Below are 17331 nucleotides of genomic sequence, written 5' to 3' on the forward strand. Positions count from 1 at the left end.
CAGTTGTTAACCTGATGAAGCTATAATACAGGACTACTTGCATGCCAAACAGCATAAGCAGCAAGTGATAAGCAGAACTAAGCGATCCCACAACCAACAGATCACACCTAAGCTCTGCAATCCTGCCAATCATGAATGGTGGTGGACACCTAAACAACTCACTGGAGGAGCAGGCTCCACAAATATCCCCATCCTCAATGACGGGGGAGCCCAGCACATCAGTGCAAAAGACAAGGCTGAAGCATTTGCTGCAATCTTCAGCCAGAAGTGCTGCGTGGATGATCCATTTTGGCCTCCTCTGAAGGTTCCCAGCATCACAGATGCCAGTCTTCAGCCAATTCGATTTACTCCATGTGATATCAAGAAACAGCTGAAGTCACTGAATACTGCAAAAGCTATGGGCCCTGACAATATTCTGACAATAGTACTGTGCTCCAGAGCTTGCCACACCGCTAGTCAAGCTGTTCCGGTACAGCTACAACACTGGCATCTACCTGGCCATGTGGAAAATTGCCCAGGTATGTCCTGTACACAAAAAGTAGGACAAGTCCAACCCAGCCAGTTACCATAAAATAAAAGCAAAAAACTGCAGATGCTGGAAATCCAAAACAAAAACAAAAATAAAAATACCTGGAAAAACTCAGCAGGTCTGACAGCATCTGCGGAGAGGAATACAGTTAATGTTTCAAGTCCGTATGACTCTTCATCAGAACTAAGGAAAAATAGAAGAGAGGTGAAATATAAGCTGGTTTAAGGGAGGGTGGGACAAGTAGAGCTGGATAGAGGGCCAGTGATAGGTGGAGATTGCCAAAATATGTCATAGACAAAAAGATCAAGAGGTGATGACGGTGGTGATATTAGCTAAGAAATGTGCAATTAGCTGACATTAAGGGTAGAAAGCAGGGTGAACAAGGTACAGATAGTGGGTGGGGTGGGAGGAAGGGATCGAAATAGGCTAAAAGGTAGAAATAATGGAAATGGGGGGGAAAGAAAAATCTATATAAATTATTGGAAAAAAGGGGGATCGGAAAGGGGGCGGGATGGAGGAGAGAGTTTATGATCTAAAGTTGTTGAACTCAATATTCAGTCCGGAAGGCTGTAAAGTGCCTAGTCGGAAGATGAGGTGCTGTTCCTCCAGTTTGCATTGAGCTTCACTGGAACATTGCATCAGGCCAAGGATGGACATCTGGGCATGAGAGCAGGGTAGAGTGTTGAAATGGCAAGCAACAGGGACTTGTGGGTCATGCTTGCGCAGTTTCCACCCCATCATTAGTAAAGTAATGGAAGGAGTCATCAACAGTGCTATCAAGCAGCACTTGCTTAGCAATAACCTGCTCACTGACACCCAGTTTGGATTCCGCCAGGGCCATTCAGCTCCTGACCTTATTACAGCCTTGGTTCAAACATGGACAAAAGAGCTGAATTCCCGAGGTGAGGTAAGAGTGACTGCCCTTGACATCAAGGCTGCATTTGATAGAGTGTGGCATCAAGGAGCCCTAGCAAAACTGGAGTCAATGGGAATCAGGGGTAAAACTCTCCGCTGGTTGGAGTCATACCTAGCACAAAGGAAGATGGTTGTGGCTGTTGGAGGTCAGTCATCTCAGCTCCAGGGCGTGATGCCTCAAGGTAATGTCCACAGCCCAGCCACCTTCAGCTGATTATTCAATGACCTTCCTTCCATCATAAGGTCAGAAGTGGGGATGTTCGCTGATGATTGCACAATGTTCAGCACCATTCACGACTCATACTGTGCCCAAATGCAGCAAGACCTCGACAATATCCAGGCTTGAGCTGACAAGTGGCAAGTAACATTCGCGCCACACATTTGTCAGGCAATAATCATCTCCAGCAAGAGGGAATCCAACCATCGCCTCTTGATGTTCAATGGCATTACCATCACTGAATCCCCCACTATCAACACCCTGGGGTTTACCATTGACCAGAAACTGAACTGGACCAGCCATTTAAATACTGTGGCTAAAAGGGCAGGACTGAGGCTAGGAATCGTGCAATGAGTAGCCCACCTCTTGTCTCCCCAAAACCTGTCCACCATCTACAAGGCACAAGTCAGGAGTGTGATGGAATACTCCCCAGTTGCCTGGAGGAGTGCAGCTCCCACAACATTCAAGAAGTTTGACACCATCCAGGACAAAGCAGTATGTTTGATTGGCTCTACATCCACAAATATTCATTCCCTTCACCACTGATGCACTGTAGCAGTAGGGTATGCCATTTAAAAGATGCACTGCAGGAATTCACCATGGCTCCTTCAACAGCACCTTCAAAACCCATAACCACTATCATCTAGAAGGATGAGGGCAACAGATAGATAGGAACACCACCACCTGGAAGTTCCGCTCCAACTCACTCACGATCTTGACTTGGAACTTTATCGCCGTTCCTTCACTGTCACTGGGTCAAAATTCTGGAACTCCCTTCCTAACAGCACTATGTCACTTGGACTGCAGCGGTTCAAGAAGGCTGCTCACCAGCGTCTTCTCAAGGGCAATTAGGGATGGACAATAAATGCTGGCCCAGCCAGCAAAGCCCACACCCCATGAATGAATAAAACCAAAAGACTGGGAACTGAATATCTAAGGGTATTTGATATTTAGGACGGACAGGCAAAAAGGAAAAGGAGGTGGGGCGGCCTTGTGCAATAGAGGGAAAGGGTATTGAGTCAGAAAATCTAGATATAGAATCCGTCTAGGTGGAGCTAAGAAGCAACAAGGGCTGGAAAACATTGGTAGAAGTTGTCTGGAGGCCTCCAAACAGTGGTGCTAAGGTAGGGGACAGAAATAAATAGGAAATTAGAGATGCATGTAGCAAGGGTGCTACCGTAATCATGGGTGACTTAAATCTGCATATAGACAGGCAAACTAAATTAGCAATAATACTATGGCATATGATTTCCTGGAGTGCATATGAGATGGTTTTTTTAGACCAGTACATCGAGGAACCAAGTAGGGAACAGGCTGTCCTAGACTTGGCAATGTGCAATGAAAAAGGGTTAATTAATAATCTTGCTGTGCAGAGTCCTTTAGGGAAGAGTCATCATATTACGGTGGAATTCTTTATTAGGATGGAAAGTGAAGTTGTCCGATCTGAAACGAGGGTTGTAATTCTAAACAAAGAAAACTACAAAGGTATGAGGGGTGAGTTGGGAACTTAATTAAAAGGATAGGCAATGGCTAATATTTAAGGAACAAATGTGTGCATTGCAACAGTTATACATTCCTTTCTGGCACAAAAACACAACAGGTAAAGCAGCCCAACCATGGGTAACAAAATAAATTAAGGATAGTATTAGATCCAAAGAGGAGTCATATAAAGTTGCTCGAAAAAGTAGCAAGCATAAGGATTGGGTGCAGTTTAGAATTCATCAAAGGAAGACCAGGAGATTGATTAACAGGGGAAAAATTCAGTATGATTGTAAACTTGCAAGGAACAGATTAGTGAAGGCAAATATAGGTGCCTTACAATCCAAAACGGGAGAATTTATAATGGAGAACAAGGAAGTGGCAGAGCAATTAAACAACTACTTTAACTCTGTCTTCACGGAAGCAGAAACAAATAACTTCCCAGAAATGCTCGGGAATCAAGCGTCTAATGAGGAGGATGAATTGAGGAAATTAACATTAGTAAAAGAAAAATGCTGGAGAAATTACTGGGGCTGAAGGCCAATAAATCCCTGGGCCTGATAATCTACATCACAGGACATAAATGAAGGTGACCATGGAAATAGTGGATGTGTTGGTGGTCACCTTCCAAAATTCTGTATTTTGGAACTGTCCCAGTAGATTGGTGGGTGGCTAATGTAACCGCACTAATTAAAAAAGGAGGGAGGGAGAAAACAGGGAATTATAACAATAGCAAAAATGCTAGAATCTATGATAAAGGATGTGATAACAGGACACTTAGAAAATATCAATGGGATTAGACAAAATCAACATGGATTTATGAAAGGGAAATCATGTTTGACAAACTTGCAGGAGTTTCTGGAGGACATAACCAGTAGAATAGGTAAGGGAGAACCAGTGGATGTGGTGTATTTGGATTTTTGGAAAGCTTTTAATAAAGTCCCGCATAAGAGGTTAGTGTGCAAAATTGAAGCACATGGGATTGGCATGGATTGAGAATTGGTTGACAGGCAGGAGATAAAAGAGTAATAAATTAGACTTTTTCAGGGTGGAAATCAGTGACTGGTGGGGCACCATAGGGATGAGTGCTTGGGCCCCAGCTATTCACAATATATATCAGTGATTAGGTGAGGGAGCCAAATGTAACATTTCCAAGTTTGCTGACGACACAAAACTAGGTAGGAATGAGCGGTGAAAAGGATGTAAGGAGGCTTCAAGACGATTTAGACAGGTTGAGTGGGTGGTCAAATACATGGCAGGTGCAATATAATGTGGATAAGTATGAAGTTATTCACTTTGGTAGGTCAAACAGAATGGTAGAGTATTATTTAAATGGTGACAGCTTGGGAAATGTTAATGTACAAAGGGACCAGGGTATCCTTGTCCACCAGTCACTGAAAGCAAGCATGCAGGTGCAGCAAGCAATTAGGAAGGCAAATGGTATGTTGGCATTCATTGCAAGAGGATTTGAGGACAGGAGCTAGGATGCAGCTGTACTGGGCATTGGTGAGACCACACCTGGAGCATTGGGTGCAGTATTGGTCTCCTTACCTAAGAAAGGATATACTGGCCATAGAGCGAGAGCAGCAAAGGTTCACCAGACTGATTCCTGGGATGGCAGGATTGTCTTATGTGGAGAGATTGGATTAACTAGGCCTATATTCACTGAAGTTTACAATTTGAGAGATCTCTTTGAAACATATTAAATTCTGACAGGGTTGGACAGATTGGATACAGGGAAGATGTTTCCCCTGGCTGGGGGTTTCTAGAACAAGGAGGTCACAGTCTCAGGATACATATTCGGTCATTTAGGACAGAGCTGAGGAGAAACTTCTTCACTCAGAGGTTTGTTTAAAAATTCATTCACGGGCTGTGGCTTCACTGGCTGGGCCAGCATTTATTGCCCACCCCTTGTTGCTCTTGAGAAGGTGGTGAGCTGCTTTCTTGAACCGCTGCAGTTCATGTGATGTAGGTACACCCACAGTGCTGTTAGGAAGGGAGTTCCGGGATTTTGACCCGGCAACAAGGAAGGAACGGCGATATATTTCGAAGTCAGGATGGTGAGTGACTTGGAGGGGAACTTCTAGGTGGTGGTGTTCCCATGTATCTGCTGCCCTCGTCCTTCTAGATGATAGCAGTCGTGGGTTTGGAAGGTGCTATCTAAGGAGCCATGGTGAATTCCTGCAGTGCATCTTTTAGATGGTACACACTGCTGCTACTGTGCATTGGTGGTGGAGCAAGTCAATGTTTGTGGATGTGGTGCCAATTAAGTGGGCTGCTTTGTCCTGGATACTGTCAAGCTTCTTGAGTGTTGTGGGAGTGGCACCCATCCAGGCAACTGGGAAGTATTCCATCACACTCCTGACTTGTGCCTTGTAGATGGCGGATGGGCTTTGGGGAGTCAGGAGGTGAGTTACTTGCCACAGGATTCCTAGCCTCTGACCTGCTCTTGTAGCCACAGTATTTATATGGCTAGTCCAGTTCAGTTTCTGGTCAATGGTAATCCCCAGGATGTTGATAGTGGGAGATTCAGTGATGGGAATACTGTTGAATGTCAAGGGGCGATGGTTAGATTCTCTCTTGTTGGAGGTGAAGGCTGTGGAGGCCAAGTCACTGAATATATTTAAGAAGGAAATAGATTTCTAGACATTAAAGGCATCAAGGGGTATGGGGAGAGAACGGGAGAATGGTGTTGAGACAGAGCATCAGTCATAATCATATTGAATGACGGAGCAGTCTTGAAGGGCTGAATGACCTACTGCTGCTCCTATTTTCTATGTTTCTAAACAGGGTTAACATTTCAGATGTAATCAGAACAATTCTTACTGCATTCAATGGCATCGTCTTAAATCACAGAATTGGATTCCCCATTTTAATATCTTTATTCTCCTCCCATTTCCCCATGCTGGTGTACATTCTTTCCTTCTTATTGTCCTGTGTGCCAAGATGTTTCCTTGCACAGTGAGACTCTTTATAAATGCAATTTGTTTAATTCGTGTATCTAAAAAGAATGTGCTTTTGTCACGATATGGCTCTTCTTCGGTTCAGTTAGGCTATACCCATTCTTCAAATAGACATTGTGCGCGAGACACGAGAATCGACAAGCCATGTTAAAGAGAGAACTGAAAACTGTGTTTAAAGCTGCCAGTTCTCATTTGCTATCAATGTCAAATCAATGCTCAGGCAATCAGGAAAACTGATATACTGCCAAGAAAGCATCTCCCAAAATCCTCAACTGAGCACAGTTCAAAATGCTGTAAAGATGATCATGAATTTTAGAGGTTATGGTAGATTCAGCTATACCAGCAGGGATAAGATAGCATTAACAATCAAGATCTATTCAACTTTATAAAAGATAATACTTCAGGGAACCGCTGAAAGATTTAAAAACTAGGCCTCAGCAGTTTTTCTTCATAAATAAAAAATGCTATAAATGCAAGTCATTGTTGTAGGGACATTGGTCTTGGCTGTAATACCCATCCTGCCCACACAACTAAGGTCAGTTAACTGAACAAACAGGGAATTATATCTGAAAATTTGTGCTCTATGGGGCTCAATCACTCCCATGATAAACTGACTGAGCCAGAGGGACAACTGCTGATTTTACTTCTAATCCATGCTGGATTAAACATTTTTCGGAAAATCACAGGAGGTTGAACTAAGAAAGACCAATAGCAGGGAGTACCTGCCACCATATGTTTATACATATGCAAAGAACACAATCTGCCAAAAGAATTAAATGACATATTTTTGTTCCCAGGTTTCAAATTTGAAAGCTTTTTCAAAAAAATCTAGTCCACATGTGCTGGCCATGTTCCCATATTCCATTGTTCTCTTTTCCTTCAACCAGCTCCAGAGACTCATAACTCTTAAAGGTTTTCCTCAAATGTTCTTGTACTGAAAGTGTGAGGAAATTAAACTCATTGTTCCCATGCAGCAAAACTCAAATAATAACTCAAAATTAATATCATAGAAAGAAACAATTTTAATACGACCAAAATGCCTAGCCCTATGTTTGGAAAATCACCCTCTTCATTACAGTTTAAATTCTCAGTCCTCTTGCTTTAGGTGCGCCACATTACAGAGGAATTCAATCAAGTTTTCAAGACAGTTTATTTATGTTGAATTTATGTTGTTTGATGAATTGTGTGCTCATTCAAGTAAAGAATGCGGTGGTTAGGAATGAGGCTTGTTTCCAATTTGGGCACCTAGTGTCAGGAACTAACAGTCCCACATTAGGTACAACATGGTCCAATGCACAATAAAGATTTCCATCTCTGTACCTTAACATAAAAGATGTGCGAGTCTTGTATAAAATTTCTCATTTCTCACACTAGCTATCTTTATGTTTTGTGTGAGAATGGTAAATTAGGAGCAAATATGAGCTGTGAACCAAGTCATTGTGGGGAAGGGGAGAGAGAGCACACACAAGGGGAGAGGCTGACAGAGACACACAAACACAACTAGCCCATCAATCCAGGTTGGACGTGAATTCATTCAGAACCCAGATGTGAAATGCTCTAATGCACTGTTTTGCTCATGTTTTGACTTGGAAAATTAGACACAACCTTTAAAATAGCTTGTTGACCTGCCTCCAATCTCTCAGGTCACAACACAATGATATTACATACAACATCATGTAGTTTTCGTTAATTTAGTACTAAAAATAACCTGGTATCCTGTGATGTAAATAACATGACACACAATCAATATAACATCACATTTTTAGAAGTCTACAAAAAGGATTACTGATCATCACATTTTACAAAAATTATTATATCCAGTACTCAATAACATACATTTGCATTTGGGCTCACAGTGTAGCACATATGCGTGTACTGGAAGCTACATATATTAATACACCGGCCCTGCTCTTGGCAGACAGAAAGAACATGTACAAACATTGCACCTGTTTCAGCTAAACAAAATATATGATAGTCATTTGCTGGTTCATTCCTCAGGGCAATACCTTGACCAATCAGAGTCAAGCTGCCTGGTCGAAATTTCAAAAATGGTAGTTGACTGTCAGTCACCATTAACTGGTACATTCTCCACAGCAGCGCCTCTACCAATCAGACTCCACTTGCCAACCAATCAGCACTCCCTTCTCATACAGTATAAAGTTGTTGCTTCCCCTGACATTGGTACCTGTGCAACTGTCCTAATGAGTGCAAGACGAAAAACTTCGACAAAATGTCTTTTTTCAGCAATACTAATATACATTCATAAGAACACACATGATTAATCACTTTACAAAATTAGCATTTGGTAACAGTTCATTTCTATTATCATTCAGTCATGCATACTTCTTATGTATTGAACTTACTTCATGCAGACAAGTATACTGGATATGATAGGGAGCAACTTTCTCTTCACCTTTGATTTCAACACTGATTTGCAGTCGAATAGCACCTGAGACTGCAGATTTATCTGTTCTTTTTTCTAGAAAAGAAAACAAATTAACTCAGAATACTTTTTCCTTACAGATGTTCACATTAATGAATAGTTCACCACAATGCAGAGTTCAAGTGAAAAAGAATCACCCTCAAGTCCTCCCAGCTGTGAAAAAAAACTAAAATATCAAGACAATGAAATTTTGGCCATAGTTAGAACAAAGCTAAAAGGCTTGCAGGAGAATTGAATCCTGATTGATCAGGGGCTCTGATTATTTAACAGCAAATAGATTTTTTGATCTTAAAGGTGCACAATTCAATTTTTGTAGCAGAATAACACATGGCTTAACACTTCCCATCCTGATAATTAAAGGATTGAAAATTAGGCAGACATAATTTTTCTCATCCAACAGTCCCATCATCTGCCAGGGTAATTCTAAGAACATATAAAAATCCACAAAAAATTTACAAATCGCAACTACGTATGTCCAAAGGCAACTGTTATAACAATATAGCTATCTAACTAATGTTATCCACGGGTGTGCAGTAGCAGAACCAGTCAAAGTAATTTATTTGTCTATAAAATTTAATGAGAAAATTTAATTATCATCCCTTTTAACTCAAGAAGTGAGGCGAGAGTTACTGTCCTTAACATCAATGAAGCATTTGACTGAGCGTGGCATCAAGGAGCCCTAGCAAAACTGGAGTCAACGGGAATCAGGGGGAAAACTCTTTGCTGATTGGAGTCATGCCTAGCACATAGGAAAATGATTGTGGTTGCTGGAGATCAATCATTTCAGTCTTTGGACATCACTGCAGGAGTTCCTCAGGGTAGTGTCCTAGGCACAAACATCTTCAGCTACTTCTACAATGACCTTCCGTCCTTCATAAGGTCAGAAGTGCGATGTTCGCTATGATTGCACAAGGTTCAGCACTATTCGCAACTCCTCAGATATTGAAGCAGTCCATGTCCATATACAGAAAGAGTTGTATAACATTCAGGCTTGAACTGCCAAGTTAAATTCAAGCCATACAAGTGCCAGCAATGACCATCTCCAACAAGAAAGAATCCAAACGTTTCCAGTTGAGATTGAATGGCATTACCAACATTGAATCCCCCACTAACATCCTGGGAGTTATGATTGACCAGAAATTGAACTGGACCAGCCATATAAATACTGTAGCTACAAGAACACATCAGAGGCTGGGAATTCTGCTGTGAGTAACTCACCTCCTGACTCCCCAAAGCCTATCCATCATCTACAATGCGCAAGGTAGGAATGTGATGGAATACAGTCCACTTGCCTGGATGAGTGCGGCTCCAACAACACTCAAGAAGCTCAACACCACCCAGAACAAAGCAAGCCACTAGACTGGCACCCCATCCACCATTTTAAACATTCACTCCCTCCATCACCCACACGCAGGTGCAACAGTGTGTTCAATCTTCAAGATGTACTGCAGCATCTCACCAAGGTTCCTTCAACAGCACCTTCCAAACTTGTGACCTCTACCACTTAGGACAAGGGCTGCAGATGCATTGGAACGCCACCACCACCTGCAAGTTCTTTTTCAAGCCACTCACCATCCTGACTTTCTTTTATTCATTCATGGGATGTGGGCTACACTGGCTGGGCAAGCATTTATTACCCATCCCTAGTTGCACTTGAGAAGGTGGTCGTGAGCTGCCTTCTTGAACCGCTGCGTCCATATGGTGTAGGTACAACCACAGTGCAGTGAGGAAGGGAGTTTCAAGGTTTTGGCAAGCGACAATGAAGGACCAGCGATAAGGTTCCAAGTCAGGATGCTGAGTGACTTGGAGGGGAACTTCCAGGTGGTGGTGTTCCCATCTATCTGTTGCCCTTATCCTTCCAGATGGTAGTGGTCGTGGGTTTCAAAGGTGCTGTCTAAGGAGCCTTGGTGAATTCCTGCAGTGCACCTTGTGGGTGGTACACACTGCTGCTACAGTGCAGCGGTGGTGGGGCAAGTGAATGTTTGTGGAAGGGGTGCAATCAAGCAGACTGCTTCGTCCTGGGTGGTGTCAAGCTTCTTGAGTGTTGTGGGAGCTGCACTCATCCAAACAAGTGGGGAGTATTCCATCACACACCTGGCGTGTGCCTTCTAGGTGGTGGACAAGCTTTGGGGAGTCAGGAGGTGAGCTACTTGTCCGTGGGTTCATAGTCTCTGACCTGCTCTTGTAGCCACAGTATTTATATGGCTAGTCCAGTTCAGTTTCTGGTTAATGGCAGCTCCCAGGATGTTGATATTGGGGGACTCAGTGATGGTAATACCATTGAATGTCAAGGGGCGATGGTTAGGTTCTCTCTTGTTGGAGATGATCATTGCCTGGCACTTGTGTGGCGTGAATGTTACTTGCCATTTGTCAGCCCAAGCCTGGATATTGTGCAGATCTTACTGCATTTGGACATGGACTGCTTCACTACCTGATGGTGCTGAACATTGTGCAATCATCAGCGAACATCCCCACTGCTGACCTTATGATGGAAGGAAGGTCATTGATGAACAGCTGAAGATGGTTGGGTTGAGGACACCCTGAGGATCTACTGAAGTGATGTCCCGGAGCTGAGATGACTGACCTCCAACAACCACAACCATCTTCCTTTGTGCTAGGTATGACTCCAACCAGTGGAGAGTTTTCCCTCTGATTCCTACTGACTCTAGCTTTACCAGGGCTCCTTGATGCCACACTCTGTCAAATGCATCCTTGATATCTAGGGCAGTCACTCTCACCTCATCTCGGGAGTTCAGCTCTTTTGTTCATGTTTTAACCAAGGCTGTAATGAGGTCAGGAGCTGAGTGGCCCTGGTGGAACCCAAACTGGGCATTAGTGAGCAGGTTATCCCTAAGCAAGTACCACTTGATAACACTGTTGATGACTCCTTCCATTACTTGACTGATGATCAAGAGTAGACTGATGGTGCGGTCAATGTCTGGGTTGGATTTATACTGCTTTTTGTGTACAGGACATACCTATAAGATCATAAGACCATAAGATGTAGGAGCAGGAATAGGCCATTTGGCCCACTGAGTCTGCTCCGCTATTCAAAGAGATCATGGCTGATCTGATAACTCCACTTTCCTGCCTTTTCTCATAGCCCTTGATTCCCTTACTGATTAAAAATCAGTCTGTCTCAGCCTTGAATATACTTAACGACTCAGCCTCTAAAGCCCTTTGCGGTAAAGAATTCCACAGATTCCCCTCCACCTGAGAGAAGAAATTCCTCTTCTTCTTTGTCTTAAACGGGCAACCCCTTACTCTGAGATTATGCCCTCTGGTCCTGGACTCTCCCAGAAAGGGAAACAGTTTCTCAGCATCCACCTTGTCAAGCCCCCTAAGAATCTTATATGTTTCAATAAACTCCTCTCTCATTCTTCTAAACTCCAATGAGTACAGGCCCAACCTACTCAACCTCTCCTCATAAGAAAAACCCTCCATGCCCGGGATCAACCTAGTGAACCTTCTCACAACTGCCTCCAATGTGAGGATATCTTTCCTTAGATAAGGGGACCAAAACTGTTCACAGTATTTTAAGTGAGGTCTAACTAGTGCCTTGTATAGTTTTAGCAAGACTTCGCTATTTTTTACTCCATTCCCTTTGAAATAAAGGTCAACATTCTATTTGCCTTCCCTATTACTTGATGAAATTGTACGCTAGCTTTTTGGAATTCATGCACAAGGACCCCAAATCTCTCTAAGCTGCAACTCCAACCTCCAAATCCCTCTGTGCTGCAGCTTTCTGCAGTGTTTCTCCATTTAAATAACATTCAGCCCTGGTAAATGCATAACCTCACATTTTCCCACATTATATTCCATTTACCAAGTTTTTGCCAAACACTTAACCTGCCTATATCCTTCTATAGACTCTTTGTGACATCCTCCTCACTTGCATTCCCACCTATTTTTGTGTCATCCGCAAACTTGGCGATAGTATATTCACTTCCCTCATCCAAGACATTAATATATATTGTAAATAATTGTGGCCCCAACACTGATCCCTGTGGCACTCCACTAGTTACAGGTTGCCATCCTGAAAACGCCCCCCTTAGCTCAAATCTCTGTCTTCTATTAGTTAGCCAATCCTCTATCCATGCTAATATACTATTCCCAACACCATGAACTCTTATCTTATTAAGTAGCCTTATGTATGGCACCTTATCAAATGCCTTTTGGAAATCCAAATATATTATGTCAACTGGTTCCCCTTCATCTATCCTGCTTGTTACCTCCTTAAAGAATTCTAATAAATTTGTTTGGCATCATTTCCCCTTCATGAAGCCATGCTGTCTCTGCTTGATTAGATTATGCATTTCTAAATGCTCTGCCATTACATCCTTTATAATGGACACTAACATTTTCCCAATGACGGATGTTAAGCTAACTGGCCTATACTTAGCTGTTTTTTGTCTCCCTTCCTTTTTGAATAAGGTGTTACATTGGCAGTTTACCATTCCTCTGGGACTTCTCCAGAATCTAAGAATTCTTGGATTCCAGACTCCAGCTCCTCAACTGGGATCCGAAGTTCCTCGAGCTGCAAACACTTACCACAGATGTATTCGCCCAGGGTCACCTTGGTGTCCAGCAGCTCCCACATGTTGCAGTAGCAACACATCATCATATTGCTTTATATTTAATTTAATTTATTAACTAATTACTCCAGTATCCCTGCTCCTTACACTTGAAGAATCTCCCACTCTTTACAATTTCTTGTAATTAAATTTTACACCAGTATCAATTTTATACTTAACAAGCTATTTTTCGGAAAGAAAAAAATAAAGACGAGAGACTGAAGCACAAAATTAAACATTTTCATTTTACTTTAAAGACTAGAAATACTCATCATTCCTACTCACCAAACAGCTGCTCTCTGCGCTCTTATTAAAATAAGCTCCCCTCACTCTCCACACGCTTTTCAAAATGAACTCCCCTCACTCGGCGCACGCTTTTTAAAATGACTCCCCTCACTCTCTGTGCTCTTCTAACCTGGGCAATTTTCCACATCGCCAGATAGATGCCAGTATTGTAGCTGTACTGGAACAGCTTGGCTAGGGGCATGGCAAGTTCTGGAGCACAAGTCTTCAGCACTGTTGCCAGAATATTGTCAGGGCCCATAGCCGTTGCACTATCCAGTGCTTTAAGCCGTTTCTTGATATCATGTGGAGCGAAATGAATTGGCTGAAGACTGGCAACTGTGATGCTGGGGACCTCCGGAGGAGGCCAGGATGGATCATCCACTCGTCCCTTCTGGCTGAAGATTGTAGCAAATGCTTCAGTCTTACTTTTGCACTGATGTGCTGGGCTCCCCCATCATTGAGGATGGGGATATTGTGGAGCCTCCTCCTCCAGTGAGTTGTTTAATTGTCCACCACTATTCTCGACTGGATGTGGCGGTACTGCAGAACTTGGATCTGATCCGTTGGTTGTGGGATCACTTAGCTCTATCACTTGCTGCTTATGCTTTTTGGTATGCAAGTAGTCCTGTGTCCTGCTTCACCAGGTTAACACCTCATTTTTAGGTATGCCTGGTGCTGCTCCTGGTATTCTGTCCTGCACTCTTCATTGAACCAGGGTTGATCCCTGGCTTGATGGTAATGGTAGAATGGGGGATATGTCAGGCTATGAGGTTACAGATTGTATTCATGTACAAATCTCCTGCTGCTGATGGTCCACAGCACCTCATGGATGCCTAGTCTGGAGTTGCTAGATCTGTTTGAAATCTATACTATTTAGCACGATGGTAGTGCCGCACAACACGATGGAGGGTATACTCAATGTGAAGACGGGACTTCGTCTCCAGTTACAGCTATATCGACCTTCCTTCACTGTCACTGGGTCAAAATCCTGGAACTCCCTACCTGACAGCACTGTGGGTGTAATTACACTACATGGACTGCAGCACTTTAATTCAGAGGCTCACTACCACCTTCTGAAGGACAATTAGGGATGGGCAATTAGTGCTGGCCTAGCCAGTGGCATGCACATCCCGTAAAAGAATTAAAAAAGTACAATTTCTTACACAGACAACAGGTTGTTCAAATTCACTTTTGGATATTTCAAGATATTTAACATCCAGCAATGTTTACCTAAATGTGAACAGCAACAACTTGCATTTATGTAGTTCCTTTAACATTGCAAAACACCCCAATGTGGATCACAGGAGCTTTATCAAACAAAGGTTGACATCAAGTCACATATGGAGATTCTAGGCCGATGTGAATTGTTATGTTTGCTTTGTCTAGATCCGGGATGGAAATAGCTCTTTACAAGTGTTATCTGACAATTCTGTAGGTTACGTGATGATATCATTTCAACGCATCATCAGAATATTAACTGGTGACACATCAGAGTCTCTGATTGGCTAATAAAGCAGTAATATAAAACTGTTAAGTAGACTCTTGTGCAATTACTGATAGGAAGTCTAAGGGTGAAATACGTTGATAAAATAAAATGAAACAAATGAACAATTAAACTTTTCCACAACTAGAATCAGTGGTTGGATATTTATGAACAACATTTCCCATACCTATTCGTTCTTCATTAACACACGCACAAGACACAAGAGCCAAGTACAGGTGTCCGACACCAAACATGCAATTTCTGCATAGAAACTATTAGGAATATAGGAACATAGGAGGAGTAGCCCCCTCCACCATTCAACTATATCATGGCTGGTCGTCTACCTCGATGCCATTTTCCTGCTCTGTCCCCATATTCTTTGATATCATTTTTGTATCTAGAAATCTATAGATCTCTGTCTTAAACATACTCAATAATTAAACTTCCACAGCCATCTGGGGTAGAAAATTCCAAAGATTCATGACCCTCTGAGTGAAATAATTCTTCCTCATCTCAGTCCTAAATGGCTTTCCCCTTATTCTGAGACTGTGTCCCCTGGTTCTAGACACCCCAGCCAAGGGAAACATCCTCTCTGCATTTACCCTGTCAAGCCCCTTAAGAAGGCTATAAGTTTGAATGAGATCGCCTGTCATTCTTCTAATCCCTAGAGAATACAGCCCCAGTCTCCTCTATCTTTCCTCACAGGACAGTCCCACCATCCCAGGAATTAGTGTGGTCAACCTCCAGTGCACTCCTTCTATGGAAAGTATATCATTCCTTAGGTAAGAGGACCAAAACTGTACATAAAACTCCAGGTGCAGTCTTACCAAGGTTCTATACAATTGAAGCAAGACATCTTTACTCAAAATTATCTTGCGATATAGGCCAACATACCATTTGCCTTCCTGATTGCTTGCTGCACCTGCATGTTAGCTTCCAGTAACTCATGAACAAAGACATCTAGGTCCCTTTGGACATCAGCACAATCCAATCTCTCAGCATTTAAGAAATACTCTGCACCTCCATTCTTCCTATCAAAGTGGAAATCCTCACACTTATCCACATATTCCATCTGCCATGTTCTTGCCCACTCACTTAGCCTGTCCAAATCCCCTTTGTTTCCCACATATAAATCATTGATATAGACTGTGTACAGCTGGGCCCCAAGTACGGATCCTTGCGGTACCCCACAGCCTGCTAACCTGAGGATGACCTGTTTATTCCTACTCTGTTTTCTGTCTGTTAATCAATCCTCAATCCATGCCAGTATATTACCTGCCACCTCATGTGTCTTAAGTTTTGTTTACGAACCTCATGTGTGTGATCTTATCAAAAGCCTACTGAAAATCCAAATACACCACATTCCCCCTTATCTATTCTGCTAGTAACATCCTCAAGAATCTCTAATAGGTTTGTCAGACATGATTTCTCTTTCATAAATCAGATCATTATTTTCTAAGTGTCCAGTTTTCACATCCTTTCTAATAGATTCTAATATTTTCCCTCCTTCTGATAGGTCTTTAGTTCCCTGCTTTCTCTTTCCCATCATTCTTAAACAGTGGAGTGACATTTGCACTCTTCCAATCTGTAGGAACCATTCCAGAATCTATGGAATTTTGGGAGATGACCACCAACGCATCCATGATCTCTACAGCCACCAAAAGATGTTTTTCTCTCTGACCGCAATGGCAGCTTTTCACGTCGTATCGTCTGTTTCTTGGCACATCCCGATTCATTAATAATGTATTCACAGGAAACACAATGGATCGGTGGTAGGTGAGCACTGATTTGTCCGTCACATTGTGACCTCAGCACTTCCTTGCTCCAGATGCCATATTTAAAGTGCCCCAGAGCACAGCCTACTTGATGTCTCCAGACCAGGACTGCACCAGGCGACAGATGGCCCTGAAAGCAAAGAAGATGGCAACCCCCAAATTTAGTGATGCCTCATTGGAATGCCTTTAGGGTGCCATCAAAGCCCGCCTCAATGCCCTCTACTCTTGCTCTGGCTGCAGGAGGTTACCATTCGGGCCTGGGAGGCGTTGGCAGCGGCAGTCAGCACAGAGGAGGTTAGCCATCTAGTACAGGAAGAGGATGAATGCTCTCATCCATTCTGCTAAGGTAAGACAACAACCTCATTACTCGCAATACACAATCCCAAACCCAAATCCACAGGAATCTCAAACCTCAATGGACAACACCACTAACTCACACACACCCTCACATCTCCATCAGACTATACCCTTTGGAGCTCGCATCCCCATTCCGTCCATGGCTCCGCTCACCACACAAACATTCCACGCATCCTTATCATCTGCTGAGGCATGCATCCTGCTCACACTGTTTCCATCTGTTTGTGTGCAGGAGAAGCTGGCTCACAATAGGAAGGAGAGGTCCTAGACTGGGAATGGAGTGGCTGATTTTTGTCCCTCTCATCGTGGAA

General features: G+C 42.9%; 1 protein-coding gene across 5 annotated transcripts in view; it reads right to left on the bottom strand.

The window, feature by feature from the left end:
• The window catches only part of LOC121277368 (protein unc-13 homolog B-like), a 710648-nt gene that overhangs the window by 129447 nt on the left and 563870 nt on the right, over positions 1 to 17331 (bottom strand). For all 5 annotated transcript variants that reach the window (XM_041186756.1, XM_041186790.1, XM_041186765.1 and 2 more), the window contains one exon: positions 8467 to 8582. In XM_041186756.1, the coding sequence (XP_041042690.1) occupies positions 8467 to 8582 (116 nt within the window). The remainder of the gene's footprint in view (positions 1 to 8466; positions 8583 to 17331) is intronic.

The sequence above is a fragment of the Carcharodon carcharias genome, chromosome 1, assembly GCF_017639515.1.
Source record: "Carcharodon carcharias isolate sCarCar2 chromosome 1, sCarCar2.pri, whole genome shotgun sequence".
Taxonomy (NCBI): Eukaryota; Metazoa; Chordata; class Chondrichthyes; order Lamniformes; family Lamnidae; genus Carcharodon; species Carcharodon carcharias.